At 45.1% G+C, this 25,008-nt stretch overlaps 1 protein-coding gene across 1 annotated transcript in view; it reads right to left on the bottom strand.

Annotated features, from left to right (window-relative positions):
• The window catches only part of tmem184c (transmembrane protein 184C), a 68,457-nt gene extending 44,735 nt beyond the window's left edge, over nt 1–23,722 (bottom strand). Inside the window, exons 1-5 of the mRNA XM_038791960.1 lie at nt 23,064–23,722; nt 19,588–19,718; nt 19,441–19,477; nt 6,549–6,754; nt 4,543–4,617 (exon numbers count right to left, since the gene is read on the bottom strand). Coding sequence (XP_038647888.1) covers nt 4,543–4,617; nt 6,549–6,754; nt 19,441–19,477; nt 19,588–19,718; nt 23,064–23,180 — 566 coding nt within the window. The 5' untranslated portion in view covers nt 23,181–23,722. The remainder of the gene's footprint in view (nt 1–4,542; nt 4,618–6,548; nt 6,755–19,440; nt 19,478–19,587; nt 19,719–23,063) is intronic.
• Between the last annotated feature and the right edge of the window lie 1,286 nt (nt 23,723–25,008).

Below are 25,008 nucleotides of genomic sequence, written 5' to 3'. Positions count from 1 at the left end.
CAGGAGTACTGATATAGGGGAGGGGAAAAGAGGGGAGCCTTCTTGTGAAAGAGAACTCTCCCTCCTTCCGCAAACCCTTCTTGGAACAGGAGCCTGAGGTGCCACTCCTCTGAAGCAGAGGAGGGCAAAGGGAAGATCTGTTGGCATCCTTGAGGAACCCTCCACTCTGCCCCATTAGGGAAGGGGGTTTCCAATACACCATCATGGTCTCCCCCAACCGAATCGGGCACCCTGGAGGCATGGGCGAGTGCGCTCTTAGAGATTGAATCCACCCAGCAACAACTGGAGCTGTCTGGATGCCTACCCATTCTGGCCGTGGACCACATTGGCAAATCTCCAGACGCTGGGTCACTAGGTGACAGCAGCAACGAGCAAGACCCCTCATTCTGTCTGAACCTTTTGCTCCAGGTGCCTTGGCTATTAGATTAGAGTTCTTTCTGGACACGCCAGGCGACTCTCCAGCCCAGTGCCCTCAGAGGAGCCAAGAGACGACCCCTCTGTTGTAGATCCTAGTGATAGGATCAGGACAGACAGGGTCGGTGTGTGGGTCCAAGCCATCTGCCACGCAATGTTGTGAAGGGTTTGGACTTGGATGCCTACTTCCCGGAAGACAATGACTCAGTGGAGGACACTGGGGTGATTTGGAGTCCATCACCAGTGGAACCCTCATTCCCTCCCACCGGGACCCCCCCTCATCCTCCTTGAGCAACTCTGGGAATTTCTGGAACTCAATCTGTGTCCATGACAAAATCCAGCGGACTCTTGAGTGTTGGTCAGAGTTGGCACTGCTCATTCGGTATGTGTGCTTGGCCCAAAATGGCAAAAGGGTCTGGTTGAGCACAGGGCTAAATAGCTGGCTTTTAAAGCAGACTAAGGCAGGCCAGCAGTGCGGGTTCAATTCCCATACCAGCCTCCCAAAACAGGCGCCAGAATGTGGCGACTAGGGGCATTTCACAGTAACTTCATTTGAAGCCTACTTGTGACAATAAGTGATTTTCATTTCATTTTCATTTCACTTGGACTGGAATGAGCAGTGCAGACTGAAGACGTTCCTTGCTGGGAGCCTGAGGAAGTGGAGGGATACGTACCCCACTACTCCCTCCGCATATTAAGGAGATGGTAGTGGTATCACTCTGCTCTTGAGAGGAGGATAACCATAGTCAGCCTCAACATCGACAACAGCAGAGAGCACAGTGTAAGTTTCAGATCTTCTCACTCCTTGAGGGGGAAGTGTGTTGTGTGGTTCCTGCAGGAAACCCACGCCACTCTGGGAGTCGAAGCTACATGGCTCCTGCACTGGCAAGGACCCTTTGACAAAGGGTCACCAGGACTCGAAACGTTAGCTCTTTTCTATCCCTACAGATGCTGCCAGACTTGCTGTGATGTTCCAGCCTTTTCCTTTTGGGATCTACGAGTCACCTAGTCTCAAATTCTGGCAGGGTGGCTACCTTGCTAGCCCCACATTTTAAAGGGATTTGAATTGCACTCCCATGGCTAGCAACTATGCCATTGCCCCATGCCATGCAATATCGATGGGAAGATTGGGGGACCTGATCAGGCCCTTCGACTTGGTGGATGTTTGGCAGAATCTCCATCCTGGCTCCAATGTCTTCACCTTTGTGAGGCCTGGAGCTGGAACATCCCAATCAACCACATTTCTACAGTGTTCGTGTCCCGTGGGTTCTCTGCAGCAGGTTCCGTGCTCAGATTACTGTTCAGTTTGGGCGAACTCATTCCGTTCTGAGCTTGGATAGCATCTGCATACTGGCACATTAACACCTCCTCCTGGAGGACAACTGGATTTGGAACTCATCCATCGTTTCTAGGCTGGCTGAAGGAAGAAGAGAGGCTTCACCTCTTTGAGACCAAGGTGGGACATAGGCAAAGCAACGTGGGATGTTGTGTATATACACTATATGTATGGCCTGTAATTATCATGTGCATAATTTGAAAACATTTGGAATTTACTGGTAGTTTGTTAGGATGCTTTGCATTTGAACAAATGTCATTACTTTTGTTGTAACCATACCTAATTTCCGTGCAACTTAGTTCCAACTACTCTCAGAACTCTTTTTCTTTGGAATACAAGCCCAAATTATTGGCAACTGGATTTTGTTGCAGGGTTTGTATTAGGCATTGCCAGCAATTTTAAGGATTTATCAGTCTGCCACTGGAAAAATCATTTGCCCTTTGTGCTCATATTGTCTAATATGAATTACTTGGTTGTATTCAGAAACTTATTCATAGCAAGTTCCTTCTTGTGCAGATTTTACTGTCTGTCAAGAGAGGAACAGGGAGTGGTACATATATTAGCCATCACCACACGAGGAGGTATTTTTTGTTCATTATTCGAGAAAGAAGAAAAATGTAGTGTAAAACTGGCATTTGGAAGATTTTTGTGACAATGAAACACTAATCTCAGAGTCACCTCAAGTGCCTAAAAACAGGGTGTACAAGTATTATTTGACCTTTCCGTCAATGGGGAAAAAATGCAGTGATTAGCTAACAACACACATTAACTTTACTGCTAGTAACTTGCTCAAGAGAACAAAATAAGTCATTAATCAAGTTAGGGTGTCTATTTATAGCCAAGATAGATATTTATTTGTTGCAAATGTTGGAAATGAAATCAAATAACATATGAAAGATCACAGATTGGCTGACATATAATGATGTGGAGATGCCGGCGTTGGACTGGGGTGAGCACAGTAAGATGATTGACTGACATATAATGAATTATCCTGACAGTCAAGGTGGAGGACAAATCTTGTTTAAAAGGATTTTTAAAAATTAGCAAAGCAGAATGTATTCCAGAGGATTGGAGAACAAAATGTACAGATTTATAGTTCAAATGTGACAGCTACTTTCAGAAAGCAACATCAGAAATTCAGATGTTGGAAAGAAGTGCAAAGGGCTTTGTCTGATGGTCTTGGAAAAGCTGAAGAAATAATTTACTCGGCCCGTACCGGGGATAAGGGACTTCATGTAGTGAAGCTGTAATTGTTCTCGTTAAAGCAGAGAATATTAAGGGGTGATTTAATAGTGATGTTCAAAATTATCAAGAGTTTTGATTGAGTAAATAAGATTGAGTAAATAAACTGTTTCCCACTGGCAGGATGAACCCAATGAGCTTAATTTACCTTCCCCTGCCCGCCCTCCCCACCCCAAGGACACATTTAAGATCATCGGAAACGAAGTGGAGTGGAGGTAATTTTTATTATACAATGATTTATGGTCTAGAATGGATGGTAGAAGCAGTTTCAATAGTAAATTTCAAAAGGGATTGGAGATATATTTGAAACTGGAAAGATTTCTGGCACTGGTACAATATACCTTCTTTTGTGCTGAGATTCAACATGAAAGGTTTTAGGCACAATGAAACCTGGAAGCCAAAGGTTACAGAAACGACAATGGATCAAGTTATATTTAGTTATGAAAAAAGGTAAATTAGACCATTGGGAGAATCGGCCAGAAAAACAAGGGAGATACCTAAAGGCTGAAGAACATGAAAATGGAACAACGTTCTGTAAATCAGTGTTGAGTTCAGCTGGAACTGCTTGGCAGACCAAAAAGGTGGAAAGATTAAAGCTAGGGTGGCTTGGACAGGGTGCGACGAGACTCTTTATAGGAGAGAATGGCAATTCACAGACGGTCAGTATGGTGCAAAAGAATGATGCTCGATAACGGGTGCAGAGGCAGATGTTGTAGCCTTCGCCTCGTTGATCGCCCAAAGGCGGATCCAGATGGGTCGGAGAGCAGCCTCTCCACCCTGTGCCCTGGCATGGCGGGGGGACCTGTTGGAATTCTTGACTCTTGAGAAGGTGAAGTTTGAACTGAGGGGAAGAATGGGCATTATTCATTATGCACTTTCAAGAACTGGATAACATTGAATATTAGTTGGGGGGGGTGGGTGGGAGGGGGGAAGTGGGGCAATGTGTGTTAACTTTGGTGACTATGGGTGATTCCCGATTCCTTTTTGTCATTTGTTTATGTGAACATGCGGGCTAATGTTTGGGGTTTGGTGGGAGGATGGGATCATGAAATGAAAAATTGAAAATGAAAATCGCTTATTGTCACGAGTAGGCTTCAATGAAGTCACTGTGAAAAGCCCAGAGTCGCCACATTCCGGCGCCTGTCCGGGGAGGCTGGTACGGGAATCGAACCGTGCTGTTGGCCTGCTTGGTCTGCTTTAAAAGCCAGCGATTTAGCCCAGTGTGCTAAACCAGCCCCATTGTTATTGATATGGGGATTGGCATATTTGTTACTGATTATTATTGCTGGGTGTAAATTTGGGAGAAAATGTGAAAAAGGAGGAGAATTTTTAAAAAAATTTTTAAAAGAATGTGCTCGGTAAAGTATTCATCCATATGCATTAGGTATTCACAATAAAGAGACAATGCTATGACCAAACAAATACAGTGTACTAGATTGGAGAAAATACAGATTGTTGCACAATAAGTGTTTGAAGCCCCTAAGAAAATGTTTAAAGAAAAACAAAAGTTGACATATTTTCATGCATTGTTCTCAAACAATATTACTTACAATGCAATTATTGTTGTAAATGGTCTGACGACGGTATACTGCAAAACTCCAAGCTTGCATCTAAATAGTAACACCCTACCAAAGAAAAAACAAACCACAAGGTCATCAGAATGAGCATTTGGAACAATATTTAGACGGTAATAGAAACTACTACTCTGAAAATTTCAACGGTCTACAGTGAAACACGATTAATTAGCATTTTGAATAAATCTGAAATCTGAAAAATGAACTTGTAATTAATTGCATTAACATGTAGACTAGGTCAACCTAATTAACACAATGCTGTGGAGGACAAATTCCTGCAATTTATACAACATTGTTTTCTAGAGAACAGGTACCCAGTGGGAGAAAACCTGAACAACAAGGGACAGGTGGCCCCGTGGGGTAGGGGATGGGGTTGTATTAGGGCAAGCCAAGGAAACCGAAAAAAAAGCGAGGGAAGGGATCAGGATGGAGGGGAGTGTTAACAGCTCAAAGTTATTGAATTCAATATTGAGTCCTGTTCAAGGCAATGATTGATAGATTTACAGAGATGAATTTAAAAAACAAGGGGTATGGGAATAGTGCAGGAAAATGGCATTGTGGTAGATCAGCCATGATCTAGTTATATGGTGGAGCAGGTTCGAGAGGATGAATGCCTTACTTTTGCTTTTATTTCCTATGTTCCTCCCACTTTGCACCTCCTGCAAACTTCTAATTAATTCAAATTGGGCTGCCTTAATCCTAACTCCTGCAGTGAGTAACTCACCTACTGACTCCCAAAGATTGTCCACCAACTGCACAGGGGCTGGTTTAGCTCACAGGGCTAATCGCTGGCTTTTAAAGCAGGCCAGCAGCACGGTTCGATTCCCGTACCAGCCTCCCCAGACAGGCACTGGAATGTGGCGACTAGGGGCTTTTCACAGTAACTTCATTGAAGCCTACTCGTGACAATAAGCGATTTTCATTTTTCATTTCACTGGTAGCAGTGTACCATTAAAGAGATGCACTACAGAAACTCACCAAGGCTTCTTTGACAGCATCTTCCAAACCCACGACCACTACCATGTAGAAGGTCATGGAGCGCAGACGCATGGGAACACCATCACCTGGAAATCCCCCTCCAAGCCACACCATCCTGACTTGGAAATATATTGCCATTCCTTCACCGTCACTGGGTTAAAAATCCTGGAACTCCCTCACTAACACCTCAAAGACTGTAGTTCAAGAAGGCAACTCGCCACAACCTTCTGAAGGACAATTAGGGATGGGCACTAAATGCTGCCCTTGACAGCGACACCCACATCCCATCAATCAATTAAAAAATACTCACCAACTTTCATTTTTCCATCATCCCTTTGATGACCTTTGTGGCTCTCAGACGAACGAGGCCTTAATTTCAGAATTTTCATATTTCTTTGTGACCACATTCCTCCCTTCCTTTAACTTCCTCTAACCTTGGAACCCTCCAAGACCTCGAACATTCCTGATTTTATTATCACCATTGGCAGCATGCCTTCAGCCAAAGCTCTGGAATTTCCTCTTTAACCTTGACGGTCTCTCTAGCTTTCTCTCTTTTCCTTTAAGATGTGTCTTAAAACCTACCTTTTCGACCAAGCTTTTGTTCACGTATCCTAAAAGCTCATGCAGCTCGCAAAGTTGTTTCTGGGTTTGTTTCTGCTCTTAATGTGATTAGACTGGGAAAAGTTATCTGCAGTAAACTGATTCAAACCCAAGATACAGTACGTGCTGAAATTTTCAAATTAATGAGCCAAGATGGGAAGAATGGCCTCTTTCATTTGCACTTATCACTAGAACAGTGCTTATTTTGAACTTGCAGCATTGTTTGAGTATTATGTGCAAAATGGTTAATAAGATCGCCACATAAATGGTTAGTTCATTACATGGCATAGATTTTAAAATATTACACAGAGAAGATTAGAATTTAAGATACAAGCCAATCATTTCAGTTTACACCTCTTGCAGGAAAATTAGCTGCATTTAAGCAAAGCGACATTATTACTTACTCTCCCATATGCCAAGATGGACAGCAGCAGAGAGGTGGCAGATGTTTCTGTTGATCTTTAGCTTCCAGCAGTATCACCAAATTTGGGTACTGATATGTCAAATAGCTCAGTAGGAAAATCATGAAGTTATAGATGACATATGCTTCATAACACTCTCGACATGTGTCGACATATATAGCGATATGAGGATATTTCAAGGCTATCCACTGGCAAAAAAAAGAAATGGTTCATGTGAAAATAAATAAACTAGATTTTATCACACTACACAATTCAGCATCTGGATGAAGAGTTATTGTATCCCAAGCTTGGATATGCACTTTAAAAAAAATCACCCCAAACACTAAACTAAAGCAATAAAAGCCCACTATCAAAGTTTCTTATAATTCAATACAACCTAATAAAATGTATTCTCGGCCTCCTCTATTTCCAGCAAATTTTGCCTCACAGCTAAGATTCTCTAGTCTGAGCAACACCCTTGCAGATCTGCTCTCTACTCTCTTGTGGAATCACATCTTTCCTATACTGCAGTGATCAGAACTGTGTGCAGCACTCTAGCTGTGGTCTAAGCAACATAACTTCCACGCTCTTATATTCTATACCTTGGCTGTTAAAGGAAAGCATCCAATATTCCGCCTTAAATCTTATCGACCTGCCCTGCCACCCAATAGGATCTGTGGACATTCATTCGAAGAACTCCCTTGTGGGTCTACATTTCAAAATTTGCGATGATTTATTGTGTACTCTCTTGTCTTGTTTACCCTCCCCAAATGCATTACCTCATTCGTCTATGGACTGAATTTAGTCATCACTTTTCTGCACACCTGACATCTTCCTCCAGCCTACAACTTTCCTCCTATCAATCGCATGGCCAATTTTTTTTATCTGTTAACTTCTTATTCATGCCTCCTACATTTAAGTCTAAATCATCAAGGAACCGACTACCAAGCCTTATGGAATCCACTGGTATCAACCTTCAAGTTACAGAAAACGAGCCTTCCAATCACAAAACCACCCACTGACTCTTACCTTTTGCATTCACTTCCACGCCAATTTTAGGTACAATTTATAACTTGCCCTTGGATCCCACAAGCTCTTACTTTTCTAACCAGTGGGGCAAGTGGGACCGTAAAAATTTACGTGGACTACATCAAATGCATACCCTCAGTGATTTTTCTTGCTACCTCAAAAAAGCCAATCTTATTCGGACAAAACCTTCTCTTAACAAATTCCAGTAGTACGAATGCCAAGTTTTTATTCCTCAGTTGAATCCACCTGTCCTCATTTGATGGTCTTTCTAGCATATTATCCTCCTAAAGGCAGTGATTGTTTCTTCAACTGAAATTGTAATCACCCGCATTTCCCTCCCTCTCTAATCCCCCGCCCCCATTCCCCTCCTCTCTAAATCAGTCTTCATATTTTGTTATCCAGTGAGTTAAGTTTCCATTTCTGACTGAAGTTGATATTAAATTCAGGATGGTACACAACTGTAATAGATCATTAGCACCTACAATATCTCTGTTCACACCAAATATTTAGTATGAAACTTACTTCTTTTTTCTAATTCCCAAGGTACATGCACCATGGAAACCCAAGTTATGTGCAAGGAGGCGAATGCATGTACATAACAATCTCATGATTCAGCTTAATCCATTTGCCATTGAATGAACACATTCCACAATACATTTGATGGTGAATGGGTAAAAGAACATTATGTTTCAAGTTGTTTTCTTCAAACGAATCATCATATTTAAGGCTGAAAGCATGAAACACCAAGACGACATTTGTACTATTACATTTAGATGGATCATTACATTTAGATGGCCAATGAGTATAATTTGCAATAAAAAGAATTGCAGACAGGGCGGCACGGTGGCACAGTAGTTAGCGCTGCTGCCTCACGGTGCTGAGGACTCAGGTTCAATCCCGGCCCTGGGTCACTGTCCGTGTGGAGTTTGCACATTCTCCCCATGTCTGCGTGGGTCTCACCCCCACATCACAAACATGTGTAGAGTAGGTGGATTGGCCACGCTAAATTGCCCCTTAATTGGAAAATGAAAAAATTAAATTAAATTAAAAAATAGCAGACAATTCCATTGAAACACCAGCTAGCATTACTATTGCACCTCTAACGTAGGAAAACATTGCAAAGCACCAAAGACAAAAACCAACATCAAGCCAAAGAAAAGAACAATTAGATGGGAGGCTAGAAACTTGATCCAACTGGTGGGTTTAAAGAGAATGAATTCTACCATGACCAGCAATGGTGCAAATGCAAGTGTGTAGATGCACAACAGCCCAAACTGGAGGAACACAAAGTTCTTGGAGGGTTGTTGGGCAGAGTCACAAGAACACTGGAATAGCCGAGTCCATAAGTGTTAGAATCAAGGTTTTTGACAGCAGATGGGCTGAGGTAGGGGTGGAGGCAAAAGTGGGCATCCTTTGTGATAATCAGGACATGGGATGCAAAGTTCAACTCGGGGTCAAGTGGGACATTATGGCTGTGAATAGTTTGGTTCAATTAGAGACAATTGCCAGGGATTGAACTGGTGGCAAGGACAAGGAGTTTGAAGTAGAGTCTCATGGCAATGGCTCCACTTTTCCCAATGGAAAGTGCGGCTCAACCAAAATAAGATATCAGACAAATAATCTGACACCAGGTCGGTGTACTTGAAGATACTCTGGCCAAAACTAGATAGATAAGAGTGGAATCAAACAAGGATATCTCCTCTTAGATGGACAAGGGGAGATGTCTTGCAAGAGTATAATATGATCAGCTGTGTTAAAGAGAGGCCAAGGAGGGATAATATACCTCGGTTATTAATGCAGTGACAGGAATTTGAGTGGAAAGATTTAAACATGGAATTACAGGTTACATAGGTACAGATTTGGGAGGCCACAAAACATTCAAGAACTTTGGAGAGGAAAGGGAGGTTAGAGATGAGGCTGTAGGACAAAGGGTTGAGGATGAGATTTTAGAAGAGGCGATAGATACTTTAGAAATGGAAGATCACAAAATCAGACAACCGTGGATCATTTACAAAGTCAACTGGTTATGTGGACCAGGAAAGGAAGCAGAGCCGGCCACATGTTAATGGTGATAGTCAACAGTGAAGGAGTTGAGTTTTGTCAACAAGATGAGCTTGGAGAGGGTATGAGTAAGATGGAAGAGGCTATGGGGGAGACGGGAGAGAAAGCAAAGAAAGATACATTTTTAGGGCTAAGGCTTGGGTGAAATTTGCAAAAGGTTTGGTTTAGTGGGCAAAAGGAAAGTGACGGAATGTACCAAAGATTGTTTCGAATGGTCTCAGTATCAAGAAGTACATGATTTCCTTGCATCTGCCTGGAGGTGAGAGTGGTGGTGGTTAGGGGGGGTGGGCCTAGCTGTTTAGTCAGCCGTCAGAAATTGAGGAAATAAATTGGGAGTTACTTTTGTTTTCAAAAATGTTCCTGGAGAACTGGGTGGTTTTAACAAAGGAGAACAAGGCTCAAGAGTGTTTAACATAGTCTCTAGCCAGATCTAGCAAAGCATGGATAAATCAATTGCCTGTTGTCTGCACCCTTAAACTTAACAGAGTAAAGAAGGCACCATACCAGGGAAAGTGGGAAGGGCATAACAGGAGCAAGAGCCTCAGGGTGAAGACAAGAGAGTGGTTGAGCAAACTGATAGCTACAGAAGTGGGAAATGGGAGGCCAAATGATAGGCAGTTAAGTCATTTAAAGGGATCTGCTGCTGCCTCTGCTTGTAGCTATTCCTAGCAGGAGATCTGCTGTCATGGTATGTTCCACTTGTCACTTGCGCCATCCTCACTCATCCATTGTAGCTCATCCACAACTGCTCTGTGACAACTGTCATGCAACTACACCAAGGTTGACCCCTCTTTCTACTGTACTCCCACAGAGCTATCTAATTTTTCAGCTCTGATCAAATGGCTAAAGTAAAATGTGAGAGTTATTTTTGCCATTGCAATTTCAAGCACCTCTTCATTTATCTTGTGGCCCATATATGGAATTTTAAGCAGAAGCTTGAGCAAATTTCATAGGCCTCAATTTCTTCCGCAGATCTTTCAGCGTTTAGGTTTTGAAGGCCTACAGGAGAGTGATAGAATGTAGCATCTTATGAGGTTTGTCCCCCCATGTTACAAGCTTGTGTTTTCTTGTCATTATCACATCTTTCATCTTTACAAAATTACCTCTTATCCTTTTTGTGGTTTTGGCATCACATCTACCCTCTTCCATTATCATTAGTCCAAGCAGACAAAATTATTCCAGTGGGACATCATCCATTTCTATTTTCATACTTCTTCTGATGGTTTTTATCTTTTCGGTATTCATGCTCAATTCATATTCCAAGTGTCTAGATTTTACTTGATCTTTGATATTTTGGAGGGCCTCTTTTGATTCAAGAGGCAATGTTGTGTCATCAGCGTACCACAATCCCTACAGTACAGAAAGAGGCCATTTGGCCCATTGAGTCTGCACCGAAAGACCACCCTATCCCCCGCCCTGCAACCTCACCCTAAGGGGTAATTTAGTGTCCAATCCACCTAACCTACACATCTTTAGACTGTGGGAGGAAACCCACATAGACACGGGGAGCAAGTGCAAGCTCCACACAGTCACCCAAAGTGGAAATTGCACCTGGGTCCCTGGTGCTGTGAGGCAGCAGTGCTAACCACTGCGCCACCAGGGACAAGTATGTTATATTCTTGCTCCAACTTTTACTTCGGGGAATACATCTGACTCGCTGTACATTTATTCCGAGTACAGATTAAATATTTGCGGCGACAATACACAGCCTTGTCGTGCACCTCTCTTCATATGAAGTATAGTTTTTTTTTAAATGCCATATCACCCTATCCTGCAGCATTTGGTGATTTATAAACATTTTCAACTTCAGATGAAACTACTGAAGTTCAACTGTAATAGTTTTAAAGCAGTAAAGAGATTTGATATGAAACAATGACATTACTTCCTTTGGAATGGCAATCCAGAATAAGTGGGTATAATGTTAAAATTAGAGCGAGTATTACAGTTCTTTTCCATTCTTTGTTTGATCAGAACAGTTTTTTTTTGTAAAAGAAGGTGCTTGCCAATTCAGTGAGTGGTTAACTGGTTAAGAGCTGTGACTGTAAAAGACCCAGACAGGTTTCCATGCAAGCTTTTAAAAAATAAAATGGTATTTGTTGTACTTAACATCCGTTCTAAATAAAAATAATAAAAATTATGTGACTCAGACAGTTTCAAGTGTGTGTACACACCCACACACGTTGCAAAGTGGGAAGATGTATTATGTAGTTTAACAATACAAAGAGAGTCAGCTATATGTGGATTTAAGACATTGATGCCTTTGACGGTTTCAGGCAGGGCTCAAGAGTCTTTTCAAATTTGGTAACTGGACAATTTAAAAGGCATTGATGGACTATTTGGATTTGGTTTCCTAAAGTAAGCGGTTGCAGGCTTGGTTTTTCGGCACTGCCTGTGGTGTATAGCTGGTCAAACAACAGGCTGGGCTTGAGCTTGCAGGATGTGTGGAAAGTGAGAGCCCACTCAAGGGCCTTCTTCCGTCTCTCTTGTTTTGACTGGCCTGGAGAAAAACAGTTTCTTAAACACAAAGAGTTGGCTCATCACATTATCCCATTCCACCAACTGGCCAGTTGCCCAAACGTGGTCATGGCAGACTGATTCCAGGTCTATGGTTTTAACATGATTTAGATTATGGATTTAAGTTTTCTTCTCAACCAGAGTCGACTATTGTAAATGGTTACATCCACAGGTTCTTTTCTGGATGTTTTGTGAATGGTTCAGGAGATGGAGTCATTCACATTCCTCTAAACTGATTATCTCTGATGGGTGATTCTAGCCCCCTCCCCCCGCCCCGCCCCTTTCCCCGGCTGTTTTCATGGCTTTGCAATTTGTACTGTAGTCACGCAAATGTTTCTAAACCTCAGAAGATGTCGTTTTTTGTCATTGAAATGCTGTTGTTCAGTCTTTTGAAACTCAATCAGTGGTTTCAGTCCATTATATAAAAAACATGGCTTTCTTTATATGAGCCAAGTCATTTCAGAACAAAATTCAGGGAGTATCTTTTCACACTAAGGATGCAGTAACTATGCAAAAATTATTATTGTCCCCTCCCAAACGGCAGTGACTGCTAGATCAATTGAAATTTTCAAGACCGAGATTGATGGATTTTTTGGATATGGATAGCAAGGGATATGGAGCCTTGCATCAGATATTATTTTTTTTAAATTCCAAAATAGGAACAATTTAGCGTGGCCAATCCACCTACCCTGCACATCTTCCCATGGAGACACGGGCGAATGTGCAAACCCCACACGAACAGTGACCCAGGGCCGGGATCAAACCCGAGTCCTCGGAACCGTGAGACAGCAGTGCTAACAACTGTGCCACCGTAGCGCCCCAATTAGTCATAATTTAACTGAATAGCTGAACAACATAATGCTATATATAACGTGACAAAGATCAAAATTTAAATTTATTGAATCAAACTGGCAAGATTTTTATTAAATTCTTCAACATCTTCACAATAAGAGTTGGGAGAAAGAGCCCGAGAGAACAGTACCTTTATCCATTTTTACAAATCCCTGCAAATTTACCTCAATTTATGATGAAAATATTAGATTCACGTTACAAAAATGTGATGTTCAGGACCATGCAAAAAAATAAATAATTCAACTGAACATGATCATATCCCACTGTAATCATCCGAATGAAAATGCTTTAAAAGGATGACCAGACACTACTTCAAAAAGGGGAATAAATAGGAACAGTCAGGAGTTCACTTTTAGTCGATCCTAATGTTTGTTACTCTCTCGGACACTCAACGTACAACTGTTACCATGTTTTTGCTAGTCTTTTATTTTGCCAATCCTTTGTGACACATCCGGTTGTTTTCAGGGTTATTGGCTATACTCTGACTGCATTGTTTTCTTGTCAGATTGTTTTTTTTCAACTGCCTTCTAAAGAATTATCTTAATTGCATTAAAGTTGTTTTTTCAACTGCCTTCTAATGGATTACATTAACTGCATTGTCCAGTTTTGATGAAATGTGGAGTGTAATGAAATCATCATGATGAGTATATTATCTTATGTGCACATTGTTATCTCAGTTATATCTACAGTCATAAATAATGTATCAATTCACTTCCGGTGGTGGCATGTAGGTGGAAGTCGCACGTTGGATGGCTCCTGCTCGAGGCTCTGTTTTTTGGAATTTAATGCCCGGTCCCAGGGGCAATTTTTGGATGTGCTGCTGCAGGAAGGAGGGAAATGTCAAAGAACCAGAAAAAAACCGTCGGAAAGAAGGGCGTGAGCAAAAGGTTGACGTCGAGCGAACGGGTCAGCCCGGCTGCAGGAAAGATGGCGAAGGCTGGAGAGTTCAAAAAGCAATTTGCCAAGCATATGAAGGTGATGCATAAAGAGATGATGGTAGCGATGAACGAGCTGGTGGAAGAGGTGATGGCCCCGGTGAAGGCAGCGGTGTTGAAGGCATCGGCCAAGGTGCGGGAGCAAGGAGAGAAGGTGAAGGGGGGGTGGAAGGTCTTTCGCAACATAGTGACCAGTTCACCTCGATGAGCGAGGAGTTGCGGAAGGTGGTGAAGGCCAAAGGACTGGGAGCCAAGGTGGAGGACATGGAGAACAGTTCAAGGCGGTAGAATTTAAGAATCATGGGCTTATCCAAGGGGTTGGAGGGCCTGAGGCTGACTGAGTACTTCACGAAGGTGCCGGCGGAGTTACTGGGGGAGGGGGACGAACACTCCCGGTATGAATTGACAGGGGTCATCGTGTCTGTGTCATTGGAACTTGGGGGTGTGAAGGGAGGGGGGAGGGAGGACATGATACTGGGAGAGGTGTTTTCAAGAGGAAGTGGATGGAGGAATTCTGGGAATGGAAGGGGTCCAACAGCAACAAAGGGACGGAGCGGGTCAGGCACAGTGGGCAGGGCCAGGGGTTATGATGAATGGCCGATAGGTGAGGTGGGGGTGAGACACCCCCGGTCAGAATAGTGACGTGGAACGTGAGGGAGTTTGGGGGACTGGTGAAGTGATCGAGGGTGTTTTGTGCGTTTAAAGAGGCTAAAGGCCGATGTGATGATGCTGCCGGAGTCCCACTTGAGGGTAAAGGATCAGGTGAGGCTCAGGAAGGGCTGGGTGGGTCAGGTGTTCTGTTTTTTTTAAATAGACTTTTACATGGTGGGGAAAGCATTATTGGCTGGCATCAAAGGATCAGCGTATTCAGCGAATAATCTCGGACCATGCGCCACATTGGGTGGATGTGGTTCTGGAGAAGGGAGTGGCCCAGACACCGGGATGGGGTTGTTGTGGGACCAGAGTTTTTGTGATAAGTTTGGGAAGGTGATTGAGGAATATGTGGGATTTAATTGCGCAGGAGAAGTTTTGCAGGCACTGGTTGGGATGCTCTGAAGGCAGTACTGAGGGGGGAGCTGAACTCGTTTAAGGCTGAAGTGGACAAAGAGGAGACAGAGGAGCTTCAAAAGTTGATAGAGGAGATGTTGGAGGTAGATAGGACATGGATAGGAGGTACGAGGGGGGACCCGGACCGGCCCTCTTGGACAGGAGGAAGGAGCTTCAGGCAAAGTTTGCTTGGTTGACCACAGGGAAGGCGGTGTGCCAATTGAGATGGGCGAGGGGGGCAGTCTATGAGCATGGGGAGAAGGCCATGTTGGCCGGCCAGCTCCAGAGGGAGATGGCGGCGAGGGAAATAGTCCATGTACAGGATAAGACAGGGAAGCTAGTGGTGGCTCTGGAGCAGATTAATAAAGTTTTTGAGGAGTTCTAGAAGAAGAAGTTGTATAGATTGGAGGTGCCGGGAGAGGAGCGAGAGATGAGGGAATTCCTGGACGTGTTGGAGTATCCAAGGTTAGGGGAGGAAGATGGTGCAGGGCTGGAGGAGCCGGTGGAGGAGCAGGAGGTAAAAGAGGCAATCAGGAGGATGCAGTCAGGGAAGGCGGCAGGACCGGATGGATTCCCAGTGAATATTGCAAGACGTTTAAGGACAAGTTGGCACCGCTGATGGTGGGAATGTTTACGTCGGGGTGTTTTATCGCAGACACTGGGGCAGACTTCGAATTGCCTGCTATTAAAAAAAAGATAAGGACCCAGTGAAGTTTGGGTTATACATGCCCATATCCCTATTAAATGTGGATGCCAAGGGACTGGCAAAGGTGCTGGCGGGAAGGTTGGTGGGGTGCCTCCCGAAGGCGATAGGAGGGGGTCAGACAGAGTTTGTGAAGGAAAGACAGCTGTTCTCAAATGTTGGAAGGCTGTTAAATGTGATCATGTCACCGACAGATGGAAAGGTGGTGGTGGTGGAGGCCATGATGGCACTGGACACGGAGAAGACGTTTGATTGGGTAGAGTGGGCTTATTTAATGGCGGTCTTGGGAAGATTTGGCATCGGGCCGAGGTTTATGCCGTGGGTGCGGCTGCTGTATAAGGAGCCAATGGCGAGTGTTCGCACTAATAATATGAATTTGGGGTATTTTGCTCTGCACCGGGGTACTAGGCAAGGGTGTCCTACGGTCCCCCCCCTGCTGTTTACATTGGCTATAGAGCCGCTGGCCATCGCTCTAAAGGAGCTCACGGTTGTGGAGGGGGATAGTGGGGGGTGTGGAGTGGAACTGAGAGTATTCTTGTACGTGGGCGATTTGCTACTGTACATCTCAGAGTAGAGCACGTTGGTGTGGAATATAATGGCGCTGCGCCAAAGATTCGGATTGTTCTTGGGCTATAAATTGAACCGAGGTAAGAGAGAGTATTTTATGGTGTACTGGGAGTGGGGGGGGGGGGGGGGGGGGGGGGGGGGGGGGGGGGTGCTGCCATTTTGTAGGGCGTCAACCCACTTTAGGTACTTGGGGGTGCAGATGTTGCGTGATTAGGGTGGGCTCCGAAGGTATAACTTTACAGGTTTGGTGAGGAGAATGAAGGCCGATTTAGCAAGGTGGGCCAACCTCCCCCTGTCGTTGGCAGGCTGGGTGCAGGCAGTTAAAATAAATGTGCTACCGCGATGTCTGTTCCTATTTCACTGCCTGCTGGTCTTTCTAACCATATCTTTTTTCAAGGAGGTGGACAGACTGATCACCTTGTTTATTTTGGGGGGCGGGGGGAGGGGGGGGAAATAGAGGAGGTGGCCATGGTTAGGAGGGCGGTCTTGCAGAGAGGGAGAGGTCCCCCAAACTTATTGTATTATTACTGGGTGGCGAACGCTGAGAAGGTGCGGGGCAGGGTCAAGGGGGGGTTAGGGGAAGGGGGGGGGGTGGGTCCCAGTGGGTTAAGATAGAAAAGGGCTTGTGTAGGGGATCAGGGCTGACGGTGTTGGCAATGGCGCCGCTCACGAAGGCCCCGGGCAAGTATTTGGTGAGTCTGGTGGTGGTGACAACGTTAAAGATCTGGAGGCAGTTTAGACAGCACTTTGAGCTGGGGAACGGGTTAAGAGGGGATGCTGATTAGGGTGCATCATAGGCTTGAGCCAGGGAGGTTGGATGTGAGGTTATGGAGATAGGAGGAGAGGAAGATTAAGGTAATGAAATAGCTGTTGGTGGGGGGGGGGGACAATTTGCGCGTTTGGAGGAGCTGGGAGTGAAGTACAGGCCAGCCCTGGACAAAGGATTTAGGTACCTGCAGGTCCGAGATTTTGCGAGGAAGGATTTCCTGACCTTCCCGATAGCGCTGGTCCCCTCGTTGCTGGAGGCGGTACTATCGGGGAGGGGCAGGGGCGTTGGAGAAGGGGGTATATCAGTAATTTATGGGAAGATTCTTGAGGAGGATAAGGTGTCCATGTAGGATGTCAAGGTGAAGTGGGAGAAAGAGCTGTTGGGGGAGGGGGGCAATGGATGAGGGTCTGTGATGTGAGGTGCTGCAAAGGGTTAATACCTCAACCTCATACGCGAGGTTGGGGTTGATATAATTGAACCTCATGTATAGGGTGCACCTCACAAAAACAAGGATGAGCCAGCTCTTTGAGGGGGTGGAAGATGTCTGTGAGTCCTGTGGGAGTGGCCCCACAAACCATGTGCATATGTTTTGGTCCTGCCAAAGCAGGAAAGGTATTGTAGGGAGGTATTTAACACCATCTCGGGGGTGCTGCATGTGGAGTTGGATCCGGGTCCCCTAGAGGCCATTTTCGGGATGTCGGACCTGCTCGAGTTGCAGGGGCAGACGTTTTAGCCTTTGTCTCGCTGATTGCTCGTGGGTGGGTCCAGTTGAGATGGAGGTCAGCCTCGGCGTGGCGGGGGCACCTACTGGAGTTTTTGACTCTGGAGAAGGTGAAGTTTGAGTTGGGGGGGGGGGGGGGGCGAAGGAGCTGTTCTACAATTCATGGGGTTTGTTTATCATGCACTTTCGGAAGTTGGTTGTCATTGAATACTGGGGGTGAGGGAGGGGGTTTATTGTTGTTTGTTTTTCATTTTTTAAATCTCCAAGTTGATGTTTTAGGTTGTATATTGGTGGGGCTGTTTTGTTGTTGCTTTCCTGATTTGTTTTCTGTTTGTATGGTGAAAATGATGAAAATATGGCAAATAAAAAACAATTTTTGAAATATTCTATGAAGTGATAAAACAAATCTACGACCTTTACTCTGACATTTATATCACGTCAATTTTCAACTTAACGATTAAAATCTTTTGAGTATTGAAAAAAATAACTAATGTAAATTGCAACACCAAAAGGAGCTATACTTTGATTCTCCAAATATGGAGCAATTGCACATCCATTTACTTAACTTCTGGGCATTATTGAAAAGAAATATGTTTCTCAAATTGTTAACGCAAGGATCTAACTAAAGTAACTGGCAGTAAGGCAGTTTGGAATTTTTATATACTAAAATTCAGTTTACTTTGGGTTTATTGATTGTAAACAATTCTCAAGATCTCAGATTAAAATCAATAACGGAATCAACGACAAAATCAAATTCTTATGGTATAAATTTACCTGAGACATACAAATATTGGGTCTTTTCGCTAATCTCTAGTACAACTAAGTGCTTACGGGGCAGCACGGTGGTGCAGTGGTTAGTACTGCGCCAAGGTCCCAGGTTCAATCCCGGCTCTGGGTCACTGTCTGTGTGGAATTTGCATACTCTCCCCGTGTTTGCGTGGGTTTCACCCCCACAACACAAAGATGTGCAGGGTAGGTGGATTGGCCACACTAAATTACCCCTTAATTGGAAAAAATGAATTGGGTACTCTAAATTTATTAATTTTTTTTAAAAATAAGTGCTTTGGGCTGGTTTAGCTCAGTGGGCTAGACAGCTGGTTTGCAATTCAAACAAGGCCAGCAGCGCCGGTTCAATTCCTCTACCAGCTTACCTGAACAGGTGCTGGAATGTGGCGACTGGGGGCTTTTCTCAGTAACTTCATACTTGTGACAATAAAAGATTATTATTATTGAAAACAGGTGAGCTGATAACAAGAATACAGGAACAGGAGTAGCCTTTGGCCCCTCAGGTCTGTTCTGCCATTCGTTAAGATCATGGCTGATCTGATTGTGGTCTTAACTCCACTTTCCTGCGTGCCTCCCATAATCCTCGACTCTCGTCAATCAAAAATCTGTTTAATTCAGCCTTGAATATATTCAATGACTCAGCCTCCACTGCTTGCCGAGGAAGAAAATCCTAAACACCAATACTCCTTGAAAGATGAAATTCCTCCTCATGCCTGTCTTAAATGGGAGACTCCTTATTTTGAAACTGTGCCCCCTAATTCTAGATTCCTCCCACAAGGGGGAAACATTACTGTAATAATTCTGGATTGTAACAATCTCGCATTTAACTAATTGTCTGGTGCATGAATAATATATTTTAATTCAAGGGTTCATAGCAACACAAATTATTTATAATTTTAAAACAAACTTACACTGTCTAAACTGTAAATAGGTACCATCCATAGGATCCTGTAGACAGAAAATTGACAAAATTAGAATTCTAAATAGTCTGCATTTACTGATTTTCCTATATGTACAGCTAGTATTGTAATTCGTAAAAACAAAGGTATGTTGAGTACCTTATTATTGGCTTCTGTAATTCTGGCTGAGTATAATGCACCAGATGTTGCAAGATACCCCAAAGTGATATTGGAATTGTCATAAATACAAAAATTCCAGCAGTGAACCATGCTTTATTGTGAGTTCCGACCTCGATTAAAAAACAGAAACAAAACATTACTGGAAACAACATATCATTGATACATAAAGTTGCAGTTTTGTTATCTGCAATTCAGTTACAGAAGAATTAGATTGAAATAATTTGGCTTTGGGAACTATGCAAAATGCCTATGCAGGGTGTGGTACTGTCTAACTATTTTTTTGTTGCTGGCAGCCTGTGTTATAAGGTAAGATGCTATGTTAAGTTGACATATTCATTAATCACTGGCAGTTTGAGTTGTCGGTGCACTTTGTCAACTTTTTCTATTATAAAAACAAAGTGGCCACAAGAATTTAACTAGCTTAATTGAGGTTTTTGATTAAGTAGCAGAGACGGCAGATGAAGGTAATGCAGTCTGTGGACTTCCAAAAGGCATTTGATAAAGTATTACAATAACAGGCTTATCAGCAAAGTTGAAATCAGTGGAATAAAAGTGACAGGGGCAGCAATACATAATTGGTTGAATGGCAGGGAAAGAGAAAGTAGAGGGAAATGGTTGTTTCTTGGACTGGAGGAAAATATAACAATGGGGGTCCCCCTGGGGTTCGTATGAGGACAACTTCATTTCTTGATGTACAATAATTGACTTGGGTGTAGATGGCATCATTTCAAAAATTTACAGATGACACAAAACATGCATGTACATAGATAGGCTGGTGGAACGGGCAGGCATGTGGCAGATAAAATGTAATGCACAGAAATGCAAATTATTACATTTTGGTAGAGGAAACAGGGAGAAACAGTATAAAATAAAAGGTACAATTCTAAAGGGGACGTGAGAAGCAAAAGAAAATTCATTGGAATATGACATGTTCAGAAAGCAGTTAAAAAGGCATAAAACATCCAAGAATTTATTAATTGAGGCATAGAGTACAAAAGCAAAAAAGTTACGATGAACCTTTATAAAGAACTTGTTTGACCTTAACTGGAATACTGTGTCCAATTTTGGCCACCGCACTTTCAGAAAAATGCAAAGGCTTTAAGAGGAAGGTCAGAAAAAATAATGAGAATTGTTATAGGGATGAGGGGCTTGGTTATGTTGATAAGATTGGAGAAACTGGGATTGTTCTGAAGGCTGCAAACAACCTCAAACAAACCACTGTTTGCAGCAAACTACCCAGCCTTCAGAACAGTGACCACAACACCACACAACCCTGCCATGGCAATCTCTGAAAGACGTGCCAGATCATCGACATGGGTACCACCATTACACGCGAGAACACCACCCACCAGGTACGCGGTACATACACGTGTGACTCGGCCAACGTTGTCTACCTTATACGCTGTAGGAAAGGGTGTCCCGAAGCGTGGTACATTGGCGAGACCATGCAGACGCTGCGACAACGAATGAACGGACATCGCGCAACAATCACCAGGCAGGAATGTTCCCTTCCAGTCGGGGAACACTTCAGCAGTCAGGTGCATTCAGCCTCTGATCTCCGAGTGAGCGTTCTCCGAGGCGGCCTTCAGGACGCGCGACAACGCAGAATCGCCGAGCAGAAACTTATAGCCAAGTTCCGCACACGAGTGCGGCCTCAACCGGGACCTAGGATTCCTGTCACATTACATTCATCCCCCACCATCTGGCCTGGGCGTGCGAAATCCTACCAACTGTCCTGGCTTGAGACAATTCACACCTCTTTAACCTGGGGTTACCCCATCTCTGGATTGGTAACGACCTGATCACCTGCTAATGCTCACATTCTAAGCATTGTCTGACATTTTTGAATTTGTCCATATAGATGTTTCTGGAACATACCTCTTCATTCACCTGAGGAAGGAGCAGTGCTCCGAAAGCTAGTGTTTGAAACAAACATGTTGGACTTTAACCTGGTGTTGAAGACTTCTTACTAACTCGTCATGCATTCTATCTTTCTCCCCTCTTTTTTTCACAATTAGATATTAAGTGCCTGCTCCTTCTAAACCCTCGCTGTTTCTATCTCCTTTCCCCAAGGCTGAGCATCGTTCTTCTTGCTCATTGCCCTTTCCTTTCCATTATCCTGAGCACCTCTGGCTCTTTATACCTCTGTCCTGTTGCTTCTAGACCCAAGTGCCTTTGCCTTTCTTGTTGGTGAACTCTCACCTCTCCCTCCTCCTACCCATGAACAGATTTCCTTCCTTACCACACCTTGCTTTCATAAGGAGAAAATGCAGCCTTCTGATCGGATCTCTTCCCCAGTTTACGATTTACAGCCCAAAATGCATCCATGATCTGCAATCACTTCCATGCCTGGCACTCCAGTCAGCTCCACAGAGTGCTGCCTTGTCCAACACACCAATTCCTCAGCGGTTAGCACTGTTGCTTCACAGCAACAGGGACCCGGGTTCAGTTCCCATTTGGGTCACTGTGCAGAGTCTGCACATTCTCCCTGTGTCTGCGTGGGTTTCCTCCAGGCACTCCAGTTGCCTCCCACAAATCCCAAAAGACGTGCTTGTTAGAATTGGACATTCTGAATTCTCCCTCTTTCTCACTGGAACAAAGGAGGCCGAGGGGCGACCTGATAGAGGTCTACAAAATTATGAGGGGCATAGACAGAGTGGATAGTCAGAGACTTTTTCCCAGGGTAGAGGGGTCAATTACTAGGGGGCATAGGTTTAAGGTGCGAGGGGCAAGGTTTAGAGATGTACGAGGTAAGTATTTTTACACAGAGGGTAGTGGGTGCCTGGAACCCGCTGTCGGAGGTGGTGGTGGAAGCAGGGACGATAGTAACGGTTAACAGGCATCTTGACAAATACATGAATAGGATGGGAATAGAGGGAGATGGACCCCGGAAGTGTAGAAGATTTCAGTTTAGACGGGCAGCATGGTCAGCACAGACTTGGAGGGCCGAAGGGCCTGTTCCTGTGCTGTACCTTTCTTTGTTCCTTGTGTACCCGAACAGGCACCGACTAGGAGATTTTCACAGCAACTTCATTGCAGTGTTAATGTAAGCCTACTTGTGACAATAATAAAGATGTGAAAGGCTAGATTAAAGCTCGAGACAAAGGGCAATAGAAAAGGGAATGGAAAAAGCAAGCGCTAGAAGATGAAAAAGCTGCAGGATAGGAGAGATAAAAACACTCAGTTAAGAAAGAGAGTGCATCCTCCAACTTATCATAAGCAATACTGCAGAAGGTCGATTAATAAAAAAATACTGTTTAAAAAAAGTGAAACAAACTCCTTGGTGTGACCAACTGCCTTCTTGAACAGGAAGAGTGCATTTGATTATAGGAATTTCCGAGTGCAAATTAAAATAACATTATGACACTTTCCAGTGAAGGCTTCTGATTTAAATAAATCAGCTTTCAAAAACAGGAATGTCTCAAAGCGGAATAGAATAAGCCTTCCCATGTTACCTCAGATTTCCGCAGCTCCCAGACACAGAGAGGGATGGCAACCAGAACACCCACTATGTACAGGAATACCACCAAAGGCCGGATCCACCGTCTCCAGTTTCCACAGGTGCACGGCATGGTTCCAGGATATAAATGTGCTTCTTTCAACCAATGTACTTCAGATAATCAGATCCTCCTAAATCCACATTTGGCAGGTATATATACTACACTTCCCTCAACCACCTCAATTATATACTTTTTCTGAGTGTTAAAAAGTGGTTCTGTTTCCCAGGCAATGGGCTTAACAATTCATGGATACCTTCACTACATGTCCTCGGACCAACCTGGACACACATTGAAATGAACACTTAGAACAAAGGACAGGCATTCCCCTGGATGTCCTGATTGCAATGGGCAGATTGCTCCCTGGAGCCCCTCCCTGCAACAGCAGCCAGTTCCCTGGACCCCCTCACTGCAACGGGCAGCCTGCTCCCTGGACCCCCTTGCTGCAACGGGCAGCCTACTCCCTGGACCCACTCACTGTAACGGGCAGCCTGATCCCTAGACCCACTCACTGTAAAAGGCAGCCTGCTCCCTGGACCCCCTCACTGCCCGTGCTCCTTGGCCACTCCCACTACAATGGGCAGCACTTCCCCAGACCCCCCACTACAATGGCAGTACTTCCCCGGACCCCCCAATACAATGGGCACTTCCCCAGACCCCCCACTACAATGGGCAGCACTTCCCCGGACCCCCCACTACAATGGGCAGCACTTCCCCGGACCCCCCACTACAATGGGCAGCACTTCCCCGGACCCCCCACTACAATGGCAGCACTTCCCTGGACCCCCTACTACAATGGCAGCACTTCCCCGGACCCCCCACTACAATGGGCAGCACTTCCCCAGACCCACCACTACAATGGCCAGCACTTCCCCGGACCCCCCCCACTACAATGGGCAGCACTTCCCCGAACCACCCACTACAATGGCCAGCACTCCCCTGGACCCCCCAATGCAATGGGCAGCACTTCCCCAGACCCCCCTCTACAATGGCAACACTTCCCTAGACCCCCCTCTACAATGGGCAGCACTTCCCCAGACCCCCCCACTACAATGGGCAGCACTTCCCCAGACCCCCCACTACTATGGGCAGCACTTCCCCGGACCCCCCACTACAATGGGCAGCACTTCCCCGGACCCCCGACTACTATGGGCAGCACTTCCCCGGACCCCCCACTACTATGGGCAGCACTTCCCCGGACCCCCCTCTACAATGGCCAGCACTCCCCTGGACCCCCCAATGCAATGGGCAGCACTTCCCCGGACCCCCTCGCAGCAATGGACACCCTGCTCTCCAGGGAACGTGCAGTATGTTGGTGCTGTGCGGTGCAGCCGGGCCTCTCGGAACCAAACAGGCCGAGCCGCTGGCAGATGCCGACTCCGATCTCAGCGTCTCGGCACGAATTCACACATAGCCAAGCCGGCTGCCACCCGCTTCTCCCCGCACGAATTCCAAAATCTTCGTGGGCTGACTGAGCTCTGCAAAGCCTTTCCGAACCGGCACCATCTGTAAACAGCAGCTGGACGCTCCTCCGAAGACCCGCCCCCGCGCCGCTGCCATTGGTGCGCAGCCCACACGTTTCAGGATCATCCGCGCTCTGAATGGTCAGATCCTCTGTCAATCAACAGGCGTCAGCGACCGGAAATTGTCAGGTGCCCAGCCCCAAGGGGGCTAATTGGTCACGTGCGCAGGTGGCAGCACTGAGACAGGTGAGAGATCTGGCTCAAACACTCCAGCCTGGCCTCCAATCCCTCACCAACACATCTCCAGCCTGGCCTGGCCTGGCCTGGCCTGGCCTCCAAACACTCAGCAACACATCTCCAGCCTGGCCTGGCCTCCAAACACTCAGCAACACATCTCCAGCCTGACCTGACCTCCAAACACTCAGCAACACGTCTCCAGT

This window comes from Scyliorhinus canicula, chromosome 3 (genome assembly GCF_902713615.1).
Source record: "Scyliorhinus canicula chromosome 3, sScyCan1.1, whole genome shotgun sequence".
NCBI lineage: Eukaryota > Metazoa > Chordata > Chondrichthyes > Carcharhiniformes > Scyliorhinidae > Scyliorhinus > Scyliorhinus canicula.
The sequence above is the reverse complement of the archived record's forward strand: the minus strand, read 5'-3'. Positions and strand labels throughout refer to the sequence as shown.